The 24,645-nt window shown below is 36.1% G+C and overlaps 2 protein-coding genes across 2 annotated transcripts; one reads left to right on the plus strand and one right to left on the minus strand.

Moving 5' to 3' along the window:
* The first annotated feature begins 4,242 nt into the window (after positions 1-4,242).
* On the plus strand, positions 4,243-7,260 carry fgfr1op2 (FGFR1 oncogene partner 2). Its single transcript, XM_082165927.1, has 6 exons — positions 4,243-4,321; positions 4,681-4,817; positions 4,898-5,015; positions 5,085-5,227; positions 5,309-5,422; positions 6,711-7,260. The coding sequence occupies exons 2-6, from the start codon at positions 4,683-4,685 to the stop codon at positions 6,846-6,848; spliced, it is 648 nt and encodes a 215-aa protein (XP_082022053.1). The 5' UTR covers positions 4,243-4,321; positions 4,681-4,682; the 3' UTR covers positions 6,849-7,260.
* A 1,660-nt stretch (positions 7,261-8,920) lies between these two features.
* Positions 8,921-24,626, minus strand: tm7sf3 (transmembrane 7 superfamily member 3). The gene is made up of 12 exons (XM_082166794.1): positions 24,404-24,626; positions 21,776-21,930; positions 21,282-21,432; positions 21,045-21,165; positions 20,103-20,274; positions 18,796-18,973; positions 17,725-17,811; positions 15,095-15,175; positions 13,738-13,890; positions 11,996-12,093; positions 11,390-11,552; positions 8,921-10,161 (listed from the first exon to the last, which is right to left on the minus strand). The coding sequence occupies exons 1-12, from the start codon at positions 24,474-24,476 to the stop codon at positions 9,908-9,910; spliced, it is 1,686 nt and encodes a 561-aa protein (XP_082022920.1). The 5' UTR covers positions 24,477-24,626; the 3' UTR covers positions 8,921-9,907.
* Between the last annotated feature and the right edge of the window lie 19 nt (positions 24,627-24,645).

Raw genomic sequence — 24,645 nt, forward strand, 5'->3', positions numbered from 1 at the left:
ATCTCAGAATTGCGTGATATAAAGTCGCAATTCTGACTTTTTTCCCTCAGAATTACGTTTATATCTCCCAATTCTGACTTTTTATCTCAGGATTGCGTGATATAAAGTCGCAATTCTGACTTTTTCTCCTCAGAATTACGTTTATATCTCACAATTCTGACTTTATATCTCAGGATTGCGTGATATAAAGTCGCAATTGCGTGATATAAAGTCGCAATTGCGAGAAATAAACTCGCAATTCTGTAGTCTGGCTAACGTCAGACCTCTTTCTCATTGAGACGTGGTCTGGGAACCACAAGTTCATTTTCTCGTATTTGAGGCGTGGTTTACGAATGCCCAGAGCCGTTTATTGGACGCTACGAATGTCTATCAAATGCGGCTGTACGTAGCTCATAGCCAATCGTTTCAATTATACCAGAGGACGTATGTAGAGCGACAGAAATTCGACGAGGAAGATGACGAAATAAACTTGCGTTCTAAACTACTTAGAACCATGCTTAGAACACTATCTAGGGCTGCATCGAAAGGTAACTTCGCGTCTGCTGCCATGTTAGATCCATAGATATAAACAAACTGCTTTGGTGTGTCGCATAGACGTCGTCGTCTTGCTGCTCCCTCCCTGTTCTGTGATTGGTCCCCTCGCTGAGGCGAAAATCTAGTCCATGGAATCCAGACTGCCTAGCAGCGTGAATAAAATCGCACTGCGCACAAGGCAGCATGGGGAAAACCAGGCTAGCAATTCTGACTTTTTTCCCTCAGAATTACGTTTATATCTCAGAATTATGACTTTATAACACGCAATTGCGAGTTTATATCACACAATACTGAGAAATAAAGTCCGAATTGTGAGATGTAAACTCACAATTGTGAGATAAAAAGTCGCAATTATCTTTTAAAATGTTTTAAAATGTAAGATGCCGGAAACAAGCTTCCACAGTTCCACAAGACACACGTGATGCCCAAAAGATGTTCGAACATACTTACAGTCAATGACCCAAAATTCTGTCTAGTTAGGCAGATCACTAGGTTTTGAGACGCAACCATTTGGTTGCCAAGACAGGGGTCAAATACTTGACACAACAGGCTTTAGAGAATCATAAGTGTAATCCCTGTTGAAAAGGAGAGAAGAAAAATACTTTCTCATGCTTCTACAATTACAAAACAAAGCAGTATTTGACCAAACCAAAGCTGACTGTCTGATCAACGCAGCTCAACCATAACAATGACCTCACCGCAATGATTCAGGAATAAAATATCCAAGTCTAAAACATAAAACTCTTAAGGGCTGCGTTTCCCAAAAGCATCGTATACCAAGGAGATCATAGAAACCATTGGAGCCAATGGTTCGTATCTAGTTAGACTTATGTTGCTTTAGGGAAACACAGCCCGTCCCAGGCTAGTAGTATTCTTATTTATAATGGCTAATGCTGATATTGTTATTTTGAGAGCAGGGTAGCTGATGACCAATATTAAAATGGCCAAATATCAGACTAATATATGAGTTTATTACTAGTATAGTATAGGCAGCTCTCTAAAGAAGTCGATTAACAAGGAAACAGGCACTTGGAAAACAATGGCGATACTCAATGGCATAATGCAAACAGAAGCCGATGTCATGGTGATGCAATGACATGTTATAAGACACTAACAATTACCCAGAGGGTCAGCTGCACCCCCGTCCCACTAATCATCTGCTGCTGGGTCATTAATAAACGAGCAGTAATCCAAGATTCATAACAATGACCAGCATGTGCACCAGAGATCATGGGAAATTAATCCCAGCATTCATTTATTTCAGGATTTCCCCCCTCCTTCACCCTCCTCTCGAGCTCAAGGACCCCCTGATGCCACGTATCACGCAGATGGCTGGTGAGATTGCAGGAAACGGGGTGTTTTTGGGGCGGCTTACATACTGTTCACAAACATAACAACAACCAGATATATAAAGTCAGCATGAAAATGAAAATTCACATTATTTACTAAACGCATGTCTTATTGCGAACAATCCAAGGTCTACGGCCGTTACCGGAAGCCAGTGATTATGGTTTATAAAGTTATAAACCCACTGGAGCCATATGGGTTACTTTTATGATGGATGGATGCACTTTTTTGGGCTTTAAAATATCAGTTACCCTTATCTCTCATTATAAAGCTTGGAAGAGCCAGAATTATTTTTAAATATAACTCCGATTGTGTTCGGCTGAGAGCAGAAAGTCACCTCGGATGGCTTGAGGGTGAGTAAATTGTGGGATAATTTTCATTTTTGGGTGAACTAACCCTTTAATATAGTAGTGATTTACCAACTGGGGTTTTCCAGCCCTAGTATTATCCATTGATATGGTTTTAAATGTCCAAATATCAGCGGCATAGCGTTGTCATTGTAAGCCGTTTAAGATAAAGGCGTCTACTCCATAAATAAAGTTATTCACAACACAGCACAAAAGAATAATTCAGCTTCCTGAAATGTTTCTCAGGCACATTCAATCTGTTAACAGCACTTCAGCATGACGGAGAAAGTCTTTGGTGATAAACAGAAATCCCTGCCAGAGCTCAAGGACATGCTGACATCTTTATGGATGAAGTTCCCATCAGGAAACACCTGCAGTTTTACCCTCATCTGTGTATCCAGCACACATCTCTAAAAGCATCATAATGAGCAATTTTAATGAGACATATGGCAGAATATGAGGCAGTGTTTAACATGTTTGGGCAATTATTTCACTGTCCCTGTAGAAACATGTATCTATGTGTCACTCACCACTGACACATATAAAGACACACAGCTCAATATTTTAAGATCATATACTCAAACCATATAGATGTGATCTCAATCTCAAATATGCGAGTTGTATTTTTATTTTTTTAATGCAGTTATTCATCACGCATTTTCCATGGAAAAGTCATGTAACTTCATTCAAACCTCCTCCTCTTTTAGTATAACTGCCAAACATAAACATCAGAGACCGTCTTGTATCACTTAAGTCTGGTTTGTTGACATTTTATTTCCTTTTCTGAGGAAATTCTCTTTTAAAACAAGCATAAATCTTCAGAAAAACAAAGTCCCCCCCACCTCTCACTAACTCCGGACTGGTTTCGATTGAAAAAACAACACGAATAAAACTCACCAGCGTTAAATATGTTTGTTTAGTTGTCTCAGAAACTAGTTGTTTCTCTTCAGCTGACTTGAGTTTGATCCACGTTTCGCTCCGCGGATGCAGAGGGGCGCGCGCGTGGGTGCGTGGACGCGCATCAGCTCAGCTGAATCTCGGTTGCTTGTTTGCTTTTCCTCCAAGCGACTTGGAATGTTCAGTTGAGACGGATTCGCGGTTCAAAACAGCCAATCAGAGCGCACATCAAAAGACTCAATGGAAAGGGGCGGGGACATGAGAGCAGGTGGGCGGAGCTTCTTTCAACGCGGTACATCATAGGCCTGGAAAAAAGGAAAATATACAAGAAATTAACATAAATGGCCGCTATTTTATAAATTTGTATAACTCAAAATCAAATGCAATATTTGCATTTGCTTCAGTACAAGAATGTATAAATAGATAGGTAATACATAATATAGAAAATGTCAATGATTTAAAAAAAATTATTGAATAACCCCTCAAATAACTAAAGTTATTAAATAAGTCATTTAAACTTTTAAAGAAAACGATATTAAAATGACATGTAATTCTAATATTAATGGTATATTAAAATATTTTAAGATTTGCCTATGCTTATGGTTAAATAAAATACGTACTGAATTATCCATCTCACTGCTTTTGTGTTTCTGTGTGGGAAAGTGAGCCACTAGTGTGAACAACCTAAATGCTTTAAATAACTTTAAATAACAAAAAAAAACAACAACAACAACAACAAAAAACTTTGAAAAGATTCCTCTTAGGTTAGTAAATTGGACATTGGATATAAAATTGAGTCATAATCACAAGGCAGGATTAGTTTGCACAGGTAAAATCTGATTACCCCCTCTGGGTCACATTGGGGATTAAACTGGCCTCTCTCCACTTATAAACCCCCTCAAACTCAGTTACTAAAAGAACAATAGCAGGAGCTTTATAATGGAATTTTGAGGCCAGAGACATTTAGAGAATAATATAGAATATAATACATCTCATCAAAGGGATTTGCGTATTTTACATTAATACACATTCATAATTTTACTATTTGTAGTTTAAACATTCAGAAAGTGTGTCCATTGCGCCCTCATGTGGACGGTGTGCGCTGTAATGCAGGAAGTTGGCGCCTACATCTCCCAGAAGTCCTTGCGCGACCGGGCAACAGGAAGTGTTCTATCTGAGCCGTTGCTGTAGTGAAGGTAAGGTAGATTTTACATTCGTTTAAAATTATTCACGGTGCTATTAATAAATACAATAAAGCAAAAAGTCTTTCTGGCTACAGGTCAGTGTTTATTTACACGATGTAACATTTTATTACAACAGTGGTAGGTTTGTATTCGCAGATGCTAATGCTAGGTTTCTACCAAAACATTTGACACTTACCTTTCAGTATTTCTGAAATCAAGACATATAACGTCTATATTTAAGCCAATAATGGCAGTAAAAGAGTCTTTGATATGTAGAGTATTAGACTTTGCTTACTGGCTCTCTTTCTGTATTTATTAATGTAATCATGATGACACCTAGTCAGTCCAAGTGTGTTTCTTGTGCTCTTCAGGAATGACCTGTACACTTGAGAAGGTGCTGGCCGATGCCAAATCACTGGTGGAGAGACTCCGAGATCATGACAATGCCGCTGAGATCCTGATTGAACAAACCACACTGCTGAATAAGAGAGTGGAGGCCATGAAGCAGGTATCATTGCTTGTTCTCAGTCTGCCCAATGAATTAAATCAAGTCTCATGACCTCATCCTCATGTTGCTTGTTCTCTCAGTATCAGGATGAGATCGAGGTGTTGAACCAGGTGGCGAGACATCGGCCGCGCTCTACTCTGGTCATGGGAATCCAGCAGGAAAACCGGCAAATACGGGAACTGCAGCATGAAAACAAAGGTGTGTTTGGAGGGTTTGCAACTTAAAAGCTGAAGTGTTGTATCTAAATCCTCACGTGTCTCTCGGCAGAGCTGCGCACGTCGCTGGAGGAGCATCAGTCTGCGCTGGAGCTGATCATGACCAAATACAGAGAGCAGGTGTTTCGCCTCCTGATGACCAGCAAGAAAGATGATCCTGCTATAGTCACCCAGCTCAGAGAACAGCACACTAATGTCAGTCCCGCAGACGCTTTCGCTGAGATTTACCCTAGAGTTCTGGGGCTCAAATAGGCATTTACTGTGTTTATGTTGCAGGAGATGCAAGCGCACATTGAGAAAATAAATGAAATGGCCACGGTGATGAGGAAAGCCATCGAGGTGGATGAAGGGCGACTGTGTGAGGATGAGGAGAGAATCAAACGTCTGCAGGTGAAACGCACTAAATCTCACAAAATTTGTCTTTTTATTTCACAATATTGAAGAAACAAAGATACAAATTACATAAACGTTTTTTTTAAGTTTACATTAGGTCTGTTTAACAGTTGCATTCAAGTAAGAAATACTACAGAAAATCAATATGTGAAATTACAACACTGCATAGTCTTCACTCTGTGAATGAAATATACACCGATTCTTATTAAAGCTACAAAAGTTATTCAGTGAAAAGCAGTGAGTGATTTTCTCTTTGTCTTTTGTCGTTTGATTAACATTAAAGACACAGACAGAACATTTTATTTATTTAGTAACATTATCTATTAGATTTCACATTTTAAAGGTAATGTAATCTGACTACTTTTTGGGATTACTTTTGACCCAGACAGATTTCAGTAGGAACATCCTGTAACATGTTGATATAAAAATATAAAGAGAAAGAAAATATATTGTATTGTTTGCGATCAACAACATGAAGTGCATTAACCATTAAGTTACATAAGGAGTTCACGAAGGAACTGCGGGGGTTTGTGAGTTGATGGAAAAGCTAATAATTAATTTAAATAATAAAAAATCTAAAGTTTAAATAAATAGTTTTTATTTTATAATTTTTCAAAATAAGCTTATATAAATATTTTATTTGTTTAACTGCATGTCATGTAGTCTGATTACGAGTATTTTAATTAAAAAGTATCACATTTTTGGAATCTGATTACATAATGCAGATTACATACAATAAGTTACTTTGCATGATATATATATCGTCGTACCAGGCCTATACCGCAGTTAATTAAACACTTATAGGCCTAGTTTCACAGACAGGGCTTAGATTAATTTAAAGTCCCCCTCTAGTCAATCATTTTATCCCTTAAAACTCATCTTTGATCACCAAAATGACATTTTTAAACGTTTTTTCCATGCCAAAAATTCTCCATGCCTTAAAATATCTTGACTGTAACTCGACACCCTCATTTAGTATACGTGGTTCTATGAATATGCAAATGAGCCCTGCCTCCACTCACTCAGCTCAGAGATCCACTGGTTGACGATCACACGTTGATCTGATTGGTTACAAGGTAGTTTGTGACGTCAGAAACACCAGCGATTTCAAAGTGTGTTTTTGAGACTGTCTTTGGTTCACTGCAGTTTTAAGGAGAAAATACTCAGCAATGCTGTCGACTTATGAATTGGCACATGGTTTGTCTTAAAGCACATTAAAAACACCACATAGACACATAAACAACATTAAAAGCTTGAGTTTATATGTTGATGTTGTTCTGTTTAGCTGGAGAATAGCGGCTTACGCGAGCTGTTGGGAATCAGTCGCGAGGCGTTTCTGGTGCTGAAGAGAGATGACTCGTCTGACAGCACGTCTCTGTCTCCACTGCTCACCAGCACAGATGTCAGTCTGAGGAAGAGCTAAAGGCCAACGCAGACGCAAGAGTTTACAAACCATCATTCACAGCTGCCCTACAAATCCCACAATCCTCCATTACAGGGTCATGATGACCTCACTGCGCTCCCTGGATGTCCATCAGTGAGGGGGGTTTTGCAGGAAGAGCTTGTGGAATGATTACTTTTCCATCTCTCCATCATCATGTCTTCAGGCTGGAAAAGTCCAATGACCAAATTGACTGATATCATTTGTGGAACGACCTATAGGCAGATTGTGAATGATTACTTCACCTGAACACGGGACTTTGTAAAGGAAATGTCACAATGTGCCATTTTATTGAAAAAGCTTGTGTCTTTTTTGCTTGTTGTGTTTGTAACAGTGTTTTATTTGAGTATGAGTGGAAGTAGCATTGAAAGTGATTAAAACCGTTGAATGAGCAGTGGCTGTTTCATTTGCTGATTTCATTCAGGATTCAGAAATTTAGTGTATTTAAATATAGCAGTGCTTGTTATTCCAAAGAAAATATAATAACTTGTTCCACCTTTGAAATGAATGTCCTTTTCAGATGCAGTATTGCAAACCAGGGGTTATTATAATTGGCTAAATCCTAAAAACGGTTCTGTTAATTAAAATAACGCTAAAATAAAATATAAATATAAAAAAATTATTAAAGGGATAGTTCACTTTGAAATTAATTTTTGGTATGTTTTAGCTTACCTCAAGGGCATCCTCCGCAGTAGTTTCAATTTTGATATTTTTAGGTCAAACCGTTCTTGTCTGTCAGTCATATAATGCAGGTCTATGGTCACTGTCTCAAAGAGCATGCACAGAGTCCAAATTAAAACAATTCCCCATCGTCCAAATTAAAACAATTCCCCATCGTCCAAATTAAACAATTCCCCATCGTAAGTACACATTGATCATCCAATGAACTGCCGTAGACAAGGCGACATCTAGTGTTTATATATCTATGCACCAGTCTGCGTACACGTCAGATCAGATCACTTGGACATGGTTGCGTATAAGAGGTAAAAACGATATAAATACTGTTCGTTTTCTCACACAAACCGCTCGTTTCGTGTCTTAGGCCATCAATGTGTACTTACGATGGGGAATTGTTTAATTTGGACGATGGGGAATTGTTTTAATTTGGACTCTGTGCATGCTCTTTGAGACCGTGACCATAGACCTGCATTATATGACTGACAGACAAGAACGGTTTGACCTAAAAATATCAAAATTGAAACTACTGCGGAAAAAAAGACACCTACTTCTTGGATGCCCTTGAGGTAAGCTAAAACATACCAAAAATTTATTTCAAAGTGAACTATCCCTTTAAAAATATATAAAATATTATTTATATTAATAATAATAATAAATAAATAATAAAATATAAATATATAAATATTAAAAAACAAACTAAATGATTAGAAATGTTGCCTTGACAATATGAAGTTTAATATAAGTTTAAGCGTGAGTACCAAAATTGTTAACTGTAAATAAATAACTAAAACTGAAATAAGAAAAAATAGCGATATTAAAATAAGCATACTCAATTTTACTAAAATTAACTTGAAAAATCTAATAAAAAAAAAATCTAAATATGAATAAAACTAAAACACTGCTATAAACTCTTCTTTTTCACAATCCTATTAACTCCAGATGTTTCAACCCAATTCCTGCTTGACATTGGTCTCATTTACTATCGTATTTCACTCACAATTACGTGCCATTATGCAGAAAATGCTATTTTATTTTGACTTGAAAGATGTCAAAGCAGTGAGAGGATCAGTTCAGTGTTATTTAATACGCCAATAAAGCATTAATTATTAAACATTATTATTTCAGCTAGTTGCCAAGGCAACATTTCTCTTGTACTGTACGTGTTCAGTCTATAGGCGATGAGTAGTGTTTGTTTACAAAGTGACATTGCCAGTTAATAACACAAAAGAAAACCTTTTTCGTTATAAGTCGTGTAAACGTAAAATGAAAACGGATTCAAAATATTAATAAAAACTATAATAATATCTCAATAATAAGCTAATAAAATAACTCTGATTCTAATGTGTCTTGGAATAGAAAACACTATTATTTAGGTATTATGGCACAAATAACAACTTTATTAAACATTGAATTATTAGACAATTTTGTACAAAACAGAAATAATACACCGTTATCACTTAAAAACAGCTTCAACATGTAAAGTCTTCAATGCACGTATTAAATGCTTTAGAAAAATAAGATGATTCAGTTTGCTTCTGTGAGAGACACCAAGATCACATGAAGAAACCCTGAGAGGATACCAGAAATTAATGACTCATATGCCACTGTATTGCATAATTACCCATCATTACCGAGTCTGTTAGAGAGAGAAAACGTTGAACTTGGGTTCGTGTCTCCTATAAGAGCTACATATTCAGAGTACATGCACCTCAATATTCCTCTTACACTGCATTTAAAATCCTCATTTCCGAGTGCAGCACTCACAATCCCACAGGAACTCGGTCTAAATAAGCTCATTATATATTCATCATCAGCTCCAGACCTCAGCGAGGATCCGCAGGGACTTAAGACACGGAAAACACACACAAACACCAGTGGTTACTATTGAAAACCTGTTCATTCCGTCGGGAATCGCAGCGTCTTATACATTCATTTTAGTGGTGAACATGAAAAACTAATTGCATGTCTTTAAAAACCCTCACTGGTTCGGACAGGCACGTCGTGATGAGACCCTATGCTAAGTAGACACAGTAAAAAAATATTCTAAAAGATCTCCACTGGACAGGACTGAAGATGTGCACCATGTTTAATGTTTCCTCTAAGCTGCTAAAATGCATCTAAAATGCATCTAAAATCAGGCTGTGCAGCAGCTGCTGTATATAGTAGAGGTTATAGCAAGTGCTAGACATGACTAAACCTGGTCAGAGAACAGCAACGGGATCAAACACACAATTAGTGCTCTGTGTGTGAGTTTCTCCACATGGTCAAGAGTCGTCAGGCTCTTAAAATCGAGCGCAATCCTCATGTAACGGTTCTCCACGAGCTTGAGCAACTGGAAGGATCGACAGTCAAAAGGTCAGGGGTTATAGCAGGAGAGGTGTGGTTTCGCCGGCCGGTTCCGTGCGCCGCGTGAGTTGCCGGATACGCTCGAGGACTCGGGTGGATAAAGACGGCTTGTGGTGGCTGGGGTCCAGAACGTTGGTTTTCCGGCGCTCTCGTTCCTGCTTCCACATCAAGTACGGACTCGGCGGGAAAAACGCCCGAGACTTCTCCCGATAAAGCTGAACCACGATTCCCGAAACCCCCAGGACGACCCACACGGTGATCAGGATGAAATCTGGAGAAACATCAATTCAATTCACGTTTATTTGTACAGCGCTTTTCACAATACACATCGTTTCAAAGCAGAAAGTGCATGAGTCTATATTACAGTTTAGAGTGATCTGTTATCAGAGGGAACTGTCTAAGTTATGCATTTCAGAAATGTACATATACAATATCACAGTTAGCTAAAAATTTATTATTTTTTACAATTTAATAATAAGGCCGAAACAATGAGCTCACATGTTGGTCAACAAACGATTATGAAAATAGTAGCATTGGTATCAGACATGACAAACTTCTTTAGTGGGAAACGGAGACTAAATCACATATATTTTGGCGTTCCCATTTGCCCCAATTTTTTTCTAATTCCGTTTTTTCTGTTTTAATTTTTCTGGATTTTTACAAATTTTCCAATTTTTTTCTGGACACAACAGCATGAAGGGAGTGAAAACATTTCTTAGAAATGAAGAAAAAGTTATTAATTATTTTCATGAATTAAATTAATTAGACATGTTTTTTGATTATTAAAATTGAAATAAACCATTAAAATGGAATCCAGAAAACTAAAAAAAAATTTTTTTTTTAATTTCACATATGAAATTTTTTTTTTCCTCTCTCAAATTCCGTTTTTTGAATTTTCTGGCTTCCATTTGAATGGTTTAATTAAATTTTAATAATCAAAAAACATGTCTAATTAATTTAATTCATGAAAATAATTAATAACTTTTTCTTAATTTCTAAGAAATGTTTTCACTCCCTTAGCTGTTGTGTTACAAACACTCACACCGCAGTGTTAACCAGTTAAAGGTCCCATATTGTACGCCTTTCTGAAGTTTTATTTTAGGTTTTGATGTCCTTAAAATATATATATTTGCGGTATAAGTACCAAAAACCATCTCAATATATTTTTACAGCTCCTTTCTCAGGAGCTCTGCCAAGAACAGGTCTGTCTACTTAATATTCATGAGCCTTTCTTCTGATTGGCCTGTTGTTTTCTGAGTGACCCACCATTGGTACACACAGTAGTTCTGATATCACATTTATTTATTTATTGCATTTGTCTGTGGATTGACTGTTTTGAAACTTCTATGGTAGTTTCATCGCCCCTAGACCTCAGTTATCATGACAAAAGTCAGGAAATTTCAGTTTTGACAAAATGGGATCTTTAAGGTAGAAAGTATAGTGTTATAAATGTACATTACATTTAAAATGACATCCATCAATATGTCTGAGTGACGTACCGATATCCTGCAGCGGGACCGAGATAAACGCTCGGCTGAAGTTGTCGTTGAGGAAGCGTTTCAGGACGTCCAGCGTGATGTAGGACAGACTGGTGTAGGTGTAGGCATTGACGGACAGGACCACCGCATATGCACCAACCACTCCACATGTAGCGATATTGCCCTAAAACACACAGATAAACATGTGCGCATGTTGTTTAGATGTGAACTCTTAAATATCATAAATATACACTACTGGTCAAAGGTCTGGAATAATTAAGATTTTTCAATGTTTTTTTAAAACATCTCCTCTGCTCACCAAGGCTGCATTTATTTGATCAAAAAAACTGTAAAAATGTTGAAATATTATAACAGTTTAAAATATATGTTTTCTATGGGAATATATATGTTTAGTATTATATTCAGCATCATTACTCCAGTCTTCAGTGTCACATGATCCTTCACAAATCATTCTAATATGATGATTTGGTGATCAAGTATCATTTATTATTCGAATAGAAAACAGTTACTTTAAATTTTTATAATATTTCACAATTTTTACAGTATTTTTGATCACATAAATGCAGGGTGAGTACAAGAAACTTCTTTTAAAAACAAAAATCTCACCTCTCTGGGCCACCTGATGAAGAACAAAGGAACAACCACCATTATGCAAACAAACACCACCCAGAATACAGCATCGTTGTGGAATATAGGAAGATCACCTGGAGAGAGAGAGAGAAAAAAAAGGGATACTTCATTGATTAGCATTAAGTTTTGTATCAGTCGAAACCCGGTAGAATTTTCGAGTGGCCGTGCTTCCCTCCCTCATGTCCCCCTGAGACGAGAGATTTCTGGATTGTGTGTCTGGAAATAAACCTCAGATGACGCAAAAATCATCATTTCGCTCATCAGAGGCTTTAGTGTCCAGAGGCGAGAGACTCCAGCCAATAGGAGGAGCTCGTTCCGCATGTCTTCAACCCGCCCATTGGGGGATCTCACCATAAAACACCGCCTTTTCAGTTTCCAGTCGACTAGTAGCCTAGCTGTATAATTTCTCCCGACACTGCCCTCTGTAACCGGGAGGCGTGGCTTGGGACTGGCCTCGTAGGGCAGCGAAGCAAGTGCATTCTGGGAGTTGTAGTCTTTCATCCACATTTTTTTTCCATCCATTTTCTGGCTTTTCTTGGTCTAGAAGGCACCAACTTCTAAACTAACTTCACATTTCTACTACATAAATGACCTAATTTAAATACACATTCATCTTTCCAGCGGTGAAATATCCCTTTAAGCAACTACTCGATAAAGTAAAAATTAATAAACAACTGATAATGAACATTATTGGCAACAAATTTGAACGCTGCTGCAGGAGAAGCGCACGACCCAAGTTATCCTAAACATGAGACAATCTTTCATTTTTAAGGCAGCATGGAATTTAATCACCCCACCTTTTTATCTAAATGAATGTTATAGATCATACGTCTAACAACTCCTCCAAGCTTATGAAGAAAATATCTGTCGCTACTTGCGTTTCATTGCAGTGTTTCCCTTTCATGGCATTAAGCGTGGCTTGCCCTGTCAGGTGCTTTGACAGATCTACGAGCTGTTTAAATCTATTTAATACATGTTTTCCCCACAGCATTACTTACATTTTTCGGTTATATACTTTTGTTTGAAAGTCACATGAGTATTTGCATTTTGTTGTGCTATCATAAATATGATTTTTTGGACGTTAAATGCATGTTTAAAGTGATAGTAGGTTTATTACCAATAACATTTCTGTTAATTGAAATAAAGCTAAAATATAATAAAAGAATAAATATTAGTTGAAAAACTTAAAACTAAAATGAAAATTAGACTAAAATGTTGCCTTGGCAATAAACTGAAATAAGTTTAAGCTAAAGCCCTACAATTTTTAACTGGAAATAAATAAAAACTAAAACTGAAACTAATTAATCCTAAATAGACATAAAAAAAGAAGAAGCACATAATGAAATTAGTAAAAATTTAACAAAAATTAACATGAAAACTAAAAATGTGAAAACAAAAGCTATTTCAAAATATTAATAAAACTAAAATAACAAGAGGGACTGTTTTAATGAGGTATAAATATAAGTTTTAGAATGTAATGTTTATATTTTAACCCCTTTTGCATATAATGTATAACATATTAACAAAAAGACTGTTTGGAGGATGTAATAACCTTTTTTTTTTTAATGCTGAATATAAAATTAAGCTTTTTAAATCTGATTAACCAAAGACAGATTAATCGATTATCAAAATAACTGTTCCAGCCCTGCATTTTACCATCAAGACTATAAAGAGATCATTCTGAATAGAAGATGAAGGTTTTGAACATGATTTCTTACCAAGTGGAGTGAAAAAGGCAATAGAGGAGATGAGAAATCCAAATATGAGTCCGACCACCAACACACAGGCCATGACCGAACCAAACCGCCACCAGCTCATCACCAGGGCCACGCCCCCGACCACGCCCATCAGCGCTGTCAGAGCCAATCGGACTGGGGAGAGACGATCAGGGTCAAACAAGCCGTTTAAAGGGATAGTTCACGAATACAATCGGAGTTACATTAAAAAATGTCCTCTTCCAAGCTTAATAATGGGAGTGAATGGGAATATATGCGCGACTAAGTATATATAATATATAACTCTATTGTATTCGTCTGAAAGAAGAATGTCATGTACACCTAGGATGGCTTCAGGGTGAGTAAATCATGGGTAATTTTCATTTTTAGGTGAACTATCCCTTTAAGCCAAGACTCTACAGGTGATTTTAACTAATAGATATAACCATACTTTCACAGTACATTGAGATGATAGTTTTGCATATTTAAATATGCAAATCTGACAATTTGCATACATTTCCATAATAGAAATCAGAACACTGGATAAAGCCTGGTGCAGAATTATTGTATCATTTTACTGACATATTAGAGTGATTTTGGATCTCTTTTTAATTATCCATGGATCAGAAAATACTGTCAACGGTCAGAAAAAAAACTATTTATAAAGAATAAAATCAGGTGAATGTCTTATGAACAAAACCCCAAAAAAACCTTCAGATTATAGATAAAGTTTGGTGTGTGTGTGTAATAAAGCTGCTGAAGACACGCTATGGTATAAACTATACTATACATGAAAAAAATAAAACCTAGGATAGTCTTGTCTTTAAAAAGTGTTTTAAGGACAAACTTGAGCTAATTAAAATGATATGATTACTCAGAAAGCAACTAAGGACTCAACTTACAACTATCAACTTATAACTACAGAGAATCATTCAAAAACATGTTCTTCCTCATTTCAGCAACGCCTGTCCTGCACACACACACACAGCTCCACAACACACCGTTCACATGCATGGCATCTGATAGAGACGGACTGGTTTCACAGCTCCAGCTGAAATCCACGGCACATGACCGATCTTCAGAGAGTTACGCCAGAACTATAACCTCAATCCTCTGCGACGGGAGCTTGTGACGCATGAAGGCATTCACTGCAGGCTGAACCAGTTTGTGTAGCCAGCTTCAGATATATTACACTCAAAAAACTCTGAATATGATTCAGATCTAAGAGATGATCAGAAAGCTAATGCTAAATGTTCAGGCAGACACTAGCAGTTTTGATGTAACTCTACAGTGATTCAGTGCGTGTGTGTGTGTGTGTGTGTGTGTGTGTGTGTGTGTGTGTGTGTGTGTGAAGACTCACTGTCGTATTCCAGCGTTGTGGTTCTGGTGATCAGGATGAAGAAGAGAAACGCCATAAACCCGAAGCCCATGCAGAACAGCTCTGAGAAAACATGGGACATTTTTACTGGTAACATCAGGTGTGTTTATATATGCGCTAATTCTCATCAATCTCAATCGGTTTTATTTTGGTATCATTGAGATATGGTTACAGTTTTCATTAATAAGGTTTTATTCATATGTTTTTCATTTTCATCGTAATTTTGTCTTTTTAAAAAAATATGTCTATATTATTTATTTATTTTTTATCTTTATTTCACGACATGCGGACAAAAGTATATATATATTGTGACCACAATTAAATAATTAGTTCGCTTGTTTTACTAAATCATGTGCACAATATAATAATTTGTTCCCTCGATTACATTTAACTAAAACAAGGGAAAACAATTATTACAACATGGACGTGATTTAGTAAAACAAGGGACCGAATTATTATATTGTGCGCATGATTTAGTCAAATGTGGAGACGCATTAATAAGTTAGAATTGTTAATTTGTGATCAATTTAGTACAGCATTTTAATACATTTTTGTTTTTTAACCCATTAACTGTCAATGCCCTTTTGAGCAGAAAAGTAATAATACACAATCCAAACTTAAATGACTGTAATTCATTACGTCTATTTAAAGAGGACACATTAGTGCAGAAGTGAAAGCACTTTAAAAAATGAAAGTGTAAAAAAACTTTTTTGGGTTTTCTGTATATTTTAAATATATGTGTTTTATATCTAAACTAAATGAAGCTACTCTGGTATATCCTATTGGTATAAGAGTCATGTTAACAGATTAGAAACCTTACCAAATTATTTAGCTTCACCTAATACATTAACCTTTAACAAAGCACTAAGAGTTACATAAAAGTCTTAAAGACACAGAAGTAAAAACCAGCCACTTATTTCTAATGGAGAGAGTGTTGAAATGGTAATAAAACACTGAATGGACTGTTTGTTGTGCAAGATGCCTTGACTAACAGTTCGAGTGGAGAAATGTGACCCTGGACCACAAAACCAGTCACATGGGTCAGTTTTTTGCAATTGAGATTTACACATAATCTGAAAACTGAATATATAAGATTTCCATTGATGTATGGTTTGTAATGATAGGACAATATTTGGCCGATATACACTACCGCTCAAAAGTTTGGGGTCAGTACGATTTTTTTATGTTTTTAAAAGAAGTCTCTTCTGCTCACCAAGGCTGCATTTATTAGATAAAAAAAAAAAAAAAAAAAAAAAATATTGTGAAATATTATGACAATTTAAAATGACTGTTTTCTATTTTAATATATTTTAAAATGTAATTTATTCCTGTGATCAAAGCTGAATTTTCAGCATCATTACTCCAGTCTTCAGTGTCACATGATCCTTCAGAAATCATTCTAATATGATGATTTGATGCTCAAGAAACATTTATGATTATTATCAATGTTGAAAACAGTTTTTTACATTTTTATTTCATGATGCTATGATGAATAGAAAGTTCAAAAGAACAGCATTTATCTGAAATCTAAAGCTTTTGTAACATTAAACACGACCGTTCAAAAGTTTGGGGTCAGTGAGAATTATAATTTTATTTTGGGGGGAAATAAATCAAATAAATCAATACTTTTATTCATCAAGGATGAGTTAAACTGATCAAAAGTGACAGTAAAGACATTTATAATGTTAGAAAATATTCTATTTTAAATAAATGCTGTTCTTTTGAACTTTCTATTTATCAAAGAATTTTTAAAACAATTTGTACACAGTTTTCAACATTGATAATAATCATAAATGTTTTTTGAGCATCAAATCCTCATATTAGAATGATTTCTGAAGGATCATGTGACACTGAAGACTGGAGTAATGATGTTGAAAATTCAGCTTTCATCTGAGGAATAAATTACAGTTTAAAATATATTAAAATAGAAAACAGTCATTTTAAATTGTCATAATATTTCACAATATTACTGTTTTTTTTTATCAAATAAATGCAGCCTTGGTGAGCAGAAGATACTTCTTTTAAAAACATTAACAAATCTTACTGACCCCAAACTTTTGAACGGTAGTGTATATATATATATATATATTTTTTTTTTTATATGTTCCAAAAAAAAATCGAAACATTGAGAAAATCTCCTTTAAAGTTGTTCATTTATGTTGGCGATTGTGCAGCATTCACTCACAAAACTAAATGTTTTATATATTTACGGCAGGAAATGTACAAAATATCTTCATGGAACATGATCTTTACTTAATATCCTAATGATTTTTAGCATAAAAGTAAAATATATGTATAATTTTGACCCATATAATGTATTGTTGGCTATTGCCACAAATATACCCGTGCGACACGTGACTGGTTTTGTGGTCCAGGGTCACAAATGATGCATCTTATGACCCCTTTAAAAACATGCTATCCATTTCAGTGTTCAGTAACTATACTATATATTAGTAACTATAATATCTGTGTCAAATTTTGACTCTTCAAATCTGTGCCAAAGACTTTCCCAGACCTAAAATACTTGGGGTCTCTCTAGTAGCCTAGATCAACAGATATTAATAGCAGTAACATGGTGTGTTTCTAAATAAAGAAAGAAAAACATCACTTACCACATTTGAAGAAGCGATGGCCCACAAAACACACAAACAGCCCAGCCAACCCGATCAAAGTGAAGAACACTTTAGTGGAAACTCTCCCTGCCAAAACGAGAGAGGAAGCAGATTTCAGTTCTTCTCTCTTTCAATATAATGCCATATAATTCTATCACAACGATATGAAATCGTCAATCAATCACCTTTTTTGTAGTCAAAGAGCTTCACAATAAAAGCAATACATTCAATAATTATCTAAACATGCATTCTCAAACGTTCAATATATAAAAACAATTATATATTAAATTTAATATATATATATATATATATATTATATATTAACAATAAATCAATAAAAACACATTTAAATACCCAGTCAAACCATAAACCTGTCACAGAAACTATTAAAGAACAATGTTTTCACGTATGATGAAGCTGACCTTACATATTAAAGTCCCCCTGTGGTGAGAATCAAGCTTTTAATGTAGTTTAATACGTCTATGTGGTGTTTTTAATAAGACAAACCATGTGTAAATTCATAAGTCGACGCCATTGCTGAGTGTTTCCTGTAGCTCAGTGGTAAGAGCATTGCGTTAACAACGCAAGGTTGTGGGTTCGATCCCAGGGGATTGCACATACCTATGTATAAATGTATAGGATAATGCAATGTAAGTCGCTTTGGATAAAAGCGTCTGCCAAATGCATAAATGTAAATGTATTTCCTCCTTAAAACTGCAGTGAACCAAAGACAGTCTCAAACACACGCTTTGAAATTGCTGGTGTTTCTGACGTCACAAACTACCTTGTAACCAATCAGATCAACGTGTGATCGTCAACCAGTGGATCTCTGAGCTGAGCGAGTGAGTGGAGGCGGGGCTCATTTGCATATTCATAGAACCGCGTATACTAAACGAGGCAATGGTGTCGAGTTACATTCAAGATATTTTAAGGCATGAAGAAATTTATAAATATGTAATTTTGGTGATCAAAGATAAGTTTTAAGTGATAAAATGATTGACTACAGGGGGACTTGATTCTTAATTTATGAATCTACAGCGAATCTCTGCAGGGATTCGTTCGTCTTCTAACCTAGATCGCTGCATCCGTCCAGCGAGGAGTTGAAGCTGCAGGCGTAGGTGTGAACGGGGATGTAGGACGCCGAAGTGTTGAGCACTGGATCTCTCACAATAACAGAGAAAATCACACCCTGACCCGGCAAAGAGTTGAAGGAGAACTGCGTCCGGTCGCGAGAGGATAAAGTCACCACCTGAAAGAGCAGAATAAACTCATCAGTTACACTTCTCATTTGTTAACATTAGTAAATGCATTAACTAACAATGAGTGAATACGTTTTACAGCCATTATTAAACTTTACTTAAAGCAACACTAAGGAACTTTTCCTCTGCGGTCCCCCTACAGGTTGGAAGCGGAATTGTCCATTACCGCTGTCGTAAATAATTCGCACACACGCTCGCTGTTTATCCAGCACCGGCTTTAGAATGAACAATGTCCACAGACAAGGTAGAGTATGATGCATGATTTCATGAAAGTATGATGTATTGCAACATCAGAAACGAAGAAAAACTAAATAATGACTATTGTAACGCTTGACGTAAAGCAAGTCAAATTTGTAGTTTTCTAATGTCTCATTTGAACTACAGAAACACGACGTGGTTTGGCAAACTTGCATAGTGTGGTTATATCAGATAAAGGACCGCAAAGCGAATCCAGAAGTGCCTTTCACCCTGTTACGCCTTGATGAACCACTGATACGATTTTGGAAACATTATTTTAAGGTAAAATATTTTCCTTAGTGTTGCTTTAATAAAAATATTCATATCCATGTTAGTTCACAGTGCATTAACTAATGATAACAGATGCAAATCTTTGATCTTTTAAATGTATAAGTAAATGTTGAGATAAACATTACCTAACTATTGTTGTTTGTTAGTTCATGTTAACAAACGAAACCTTAATGTAAAGTTACAACTAAATACCTCAAATTTAACTTAAATTGTTACAATGTTGCATTTTGAAAGAGTCTCTTCTGCTCACCTAGCCTGCATTTACTTAATCAAAAATACAGTAAAAACTGTGAAATATTACAATTTAAAATAGTTTTCTATATGAATATATTGTAAAATGTTATTTATTCCTGTGATCAAAGCTGAATTTTCAGCATCATTACTCCAGTCTTCAGTGTCACATGATCCTTCAGGAATCATTCTGATAATTTGATGCTCAAGAGACATTTATGACTATCATAAATGTTGAAACAGTTAGCGAGTGTGACTGGCGTGTTCATATTTGAATAAACAAACAAAACTAAGGGAACAAACGCACTAAGACAACATAATAGAAAGTTGTGAGTGAGAACAGAGAGAGATTTCACACACTTTTCTGCTGTTGTCCTGCAGGTTCTGCACATTGGCCACTCTCTCCATCCCGCTGATCAGACTCTGCTCCGATAGGTCGCCTTCCGGGAGAAAATACTGATACACCTCATAAACCAGACGCCAGCGAGTACTCGAGTCCGTGCCTACATCACACGCTGGAGGAATTTTCCCTCTGGAAAAAAACAAACATGATTTAGATTTTTTTTTTTTTTTATGGAATATTGCAGAATTTATTACAAATGATTTATCCGTGCACATCTTTTATTTATTTATTCATGTGCCTCGTAATCTTGAATCAGAATAACTTCTCCCTCTTGCAGCGAGGGCATGATGTGGGCGGAGCAACCTGTCACTCACATGAGATCAGCCAATAGCAAACCACAACCATCCAATCAATTCCTCACAGACAAAAATCAAGCCCCGCCCACATCTGTTCTTCTTCCAGAGGCCGTTTCACTCGGATATACGGAACAATAGGGAAGAAAAGACTAGCAGACTAGACTTTAACAGAGGTGTTTGTGTTGCACATCACCGAAGAGAATGATTTTATCATCCATTGATTTTAATTATAGGAGAAGGCTGGTTAATTTTTAGCTCTTTCTGCGCTATTATTGTCTTCTGGCTTTAAAATCATCAGGATGTGAAGTTCTCTCACATTATAATACATCGATGACTCATCGGTCTCTAATTATTAATGAGACTTTCGCATCCTTATCCAATGAGAAGACGCTTCTCTTTAATTATTTACAGGCAAAATGTGTTGCTTTTCATGTGATAGAGGCTTAAAACTGAGACATCAAGTACACTAGAGGCAATCATGGATCGCAAGTTGTACGTTCCTGAGAGGTATTTACTTTCTCCCTTTTTTAAAAAGTTTTAAGAGGTTTTCATGACACTTTATAATGCCCTGATAAGTTCATAACTTCATTCAATTTCTCTCACCTTTCATATCCGATGTTAGCAGGTGCAAAGGTAATCGTGGTCTCAAACAAGTTGTATAGCAGGTAGATGTTTGGATCAATATCCAGTGCAAACTCCTGATTACACGCTCCTGGAACGGGATCTTCACACAACAAGACATTGCACATACACACTGTATATTCCCAGTTCCAGTCAATAATAGTCTGTAAATGAGAGGGTTTGTGTTGTGGCATGCAGGTGAAGTGTTAGTTCTCTAACCAGTGCTGGTGTATGGCAGAATCACACCGATTCCTGCTGCGCCGCTCCCGTCGGGTGTCTTCAGGAACCAGGAGAGAGTGTTCTGACTCTGGATCAGGGTGGACAACAGACCAGCATCCACTGCTGTGACCGAAAAACCATAAAGAGGGACCTGACCAATACACACATACACAAACACACACACACACATATATATATGTAAATATGCACTCTATATATGGGTTCTGAACAGTGTTTAATGTGAACTACGTGTCTGAACTTGTGTTCAGTGCATTACAGCTGCGTGACTGCTGACATTACGAATAGAATGCATGGAGGGATGTGTGTGTGTGTGTGTGTGTGTGTGTGTGTGTGTGTTGAGATCAGAGCTTGTGATTAAACTCTCACATGATGTCTTGCTCACTCAACCCCCCCTGCAACTGGGTCAGCAGTGTGTGTATTTCTTACTCGTGTATGTCAGTGCTGTGTGTGTGTGTGTGTGTGTGATAACTTACCTGTGAGTATGAGAGTGTAACATTGCTGTGTTGTGTGTGAAACTGCAGTGTTATGAAGGAAACGTCAGCAGGAATCCGGGAAACAACAGCTTGAACCGTCCCGTTCACTGGGACACTCACATTCTGGAAGGTTCCCAAAGAAAACACCACGCGGTCTGCAGAACACATACAAGAACATGATTGTATCTGTATCTGATTTTGCCAATATTATAATAAAGGTGCAATATTTGACCCTGGAGCTGTTTTTCTGTTAAGCTGTTTTTGATCAAATACTGTATAAAAATTTTAAGGCCAGACAAGTAGTTTAAGGCTTGTTTTGTAGGGAATTACAAACCAGCGCACATATATATATATTCAAATGCGCATAACTATAGAATTAATTCTTGATGCGCCATGTCTTAGCGGCCTCTAATTTAATAACTAATGATCCTTGCGACGGAAGTGAATCAATCAAAACTAAGTTTAGCTGGAAAATATCTTTATTCAAGAACCGCTATAAAGCCAAAACAATCTCTGTTACCTTAAATTATCCGTTTGTTACTGTAAAGCCGCTTTGAAACAATCTACACTGTTAAAAGCGCTATATAAAGATGAAGATGACTTGACTTTTTCCCCCATTTAAAAAAATTATAATTCTAACCACAAAAAACACTGTGATTTGTTTATGCTAAATCCTTTTACATATTATATACTTAAATATTTAAGAAATAATTATTTATTCATACATATATATATATATGCTTTTTAAAAAATATATCATATGTAGTTACTTAATTATCATTAAAAAAAAATCTAAATTAATTATACTATAAATTTCTCTGTGCAAGAAGTCTTAATATTTTGGGGCAAAAAAAACCCCCATCCCTGTAAAGAATAGTTCATATTGCATAAGTATTAGAATGTTATCTATAAAATATTTTATACACTAATATAGCTTAGTTTTCTAACATTATATATATATATATATATATATATATATATATATATACATATATATATAAATAAAACGTGATGTTTTTGCCCTCAATATAGAGAGTTCTTGCACAGAGCTTCAGTTTATTTCAGACAGAGGAGAGACACGCCACTGAACGCTTCAGAAGAGGAAGTGGCTTTTGACAGTTTATGTGATTTGGTGTAGAAAGAAGGGTCAGGGTTGCTCTGACTTCCTGCCTGACTGTGAAATCCTACCCGATATAATCAAGTCATCTGATTTCATAATGACTCACACCTGCGTTACGTCAAAACACCGAAAACATGAAACCAAACCAGAAAGATGCTACCTTTACAGGATGTTGGAAGCCGCTAAACATGTTCATGTTTTCCTCTAAAACATCATTTAAAAATGTTTAACTAATGTACGCAAAAAGTCTTTGTTTTGAGGTCTGCGGAGATCTTGAACACGGCAATCACTCTGGAAGAATCTCTCTTTCTCTTTTAGGAATGTGGACATAGTTTCTAAATTGCATCTCATAGATTCTTTGCTCTGTTTCATTGTTGGCGGTGCATCGTAAGCAGGAATGAAGTTTATTAAAAGAAAGAAACTCTGAAAGAAAACACAACACTGCTTCAGTCTTTCAGTATAATTCTACAAATGTCTTTTTGCTGTGAAATCTTTCATGATTTTTACCAAGTAAACGTGAGAACAACTTTTATATTGTTTGTAATATTTCAACTTAGCTTTACTTCATTATCCATACATCATTTATTAGAAAAATCTGTGAGTCTCAAATATGATCATCAAGATTTTAATGAGGGTTTGTTTGTTCATCTCTCAATCATCATTGTATTGCATTACATGTTTATAATAAGATGTATTATTGGCAGATATATGACGACTGATATTTATATGCATTTTATGAGTAGTCTGCTATGGTATAAAGACCTCAAGATTTATACCTGAATTTCATCTTATCTTCTGGCCATATAAATATCAGCATCTGCACCAATTTTCATATGTTTTGCTCAGTTTGGGCCTCTGAATAATATATGTTTACCTCCTACATCTTCTCACTATTTCATACTATGAGATATAAAAGCCTGATGCATGTAACAGAAACACAAAACACATATGCAAACCTTTTTTATATATATATTCTGCTTACATTTTCTATAAATATTCCAGATTTTTCTGCCTATTATTGCATATGTCATACTACTGCATGCACCACTTGCCAACTTTTCTGTATATTGTAATCATTATGTTCACAATAATGTAATAATTCCTTCAATGAGCTCATTGTTTCTGCCTACAATTAATACATGCATGATTTGTAATATCTTATACCAGTACATTTCTGAAATATGGACATTACTTGGAGACAGTCACCTCTGATTACAGATTAGACATGCATTTTAGGTAAAGCAGCTTTGAAACGATATACAAATAAATGTGAATTGAATTGAACATGTACACTTGGTCTTACTGTGTGTGAGAGACCTCAGAAAACACAGTAACAGCCTAGAAAACCTAGCTTTTGTAGCATTATGTAGTAATAATAAGGGGAAGATCAGCATTAAGTTGGTAAATAATGTCTCGGCTGCCTCATAATCCAACCAAATGTCATTTGTTAAATGTACGCGTTTGTATCTGTGATTTATGCTAAAGATGTTTAATGTTTGTTTACTCACTCTGATCCTGCGCGCGCACAGAACTGACCCACGACAAGACGAGCAAAACCAAACATTCTCTCTTCAGTGGCATTTTCACGGATCAGTCCAGTCCATAAACACGCTTCAGCAGCGATCAGATGCGCGACTCATGTTGAAGCTTGACATTTATCCTCCGGAAGTGTCACTCGCTCCTGTACTGCGGTTACAATGCAACAACTTATGAGAGAAACGAGCGTTTCGCCTACTGTAGTGCGCACTGC

This window comes from Leuciscus leuciscus (assembly GCF_965113295.1).
Source record: "Leuciscus leuciscus genome assembly, chromosome: 4".
Taxonomy (NCBI): domain Eukaryota; kingdom Metazoa; phylum Chordata; class Actinopteri; order Cypriniformes; family Leuciscidae; genus Leuciscus; species Leuciscus leuciscus.

Coding starts and splice junctions, on each gene's coding strand:
- fgfr1op2 (XM_082165927.1), top strand. CDS start 4,683: ATGACCTGTACACTTGAGAAGGTGCTGGCCGATGCCAAATCACTGGTG. Junction 5,016..5,084: donor ACTGCAGCATGAAAACAAAG/GTGTGTTTGGAG, acceptor GTCTCTCGGCAG/AGCTGCGCACGTCGCTGGAG. Junction 5,228..5,308: donor TCAGAGAACAGCACACTAAT/GTCAGTCCCGCA, acceptor TTTATGTTGCAG/GAGATGCAAGCGCACATTGA.
- tm7sf3 (XM_082166794.1), bottom strand. CDS start 24,476: ATGCCACTGAAGAGAGAATGTTTGGTTTTGCTCGTCTTGTCGTGGGTC. Junction 21,166..21,281: donor TCTGCCATACACCAGCACTG/GTTAGAGAACTA, acceptor TGTTGTGTGAAG/ATCCCGTTCCAGGAGCGTGT. Junction 10,162..11,389: donor GGTCCCGCTGCAGGATATCG/GTACGTCACTCA, acceptor ATGTTTCTCCAG/ATTTCATCCTGATCACCGTG.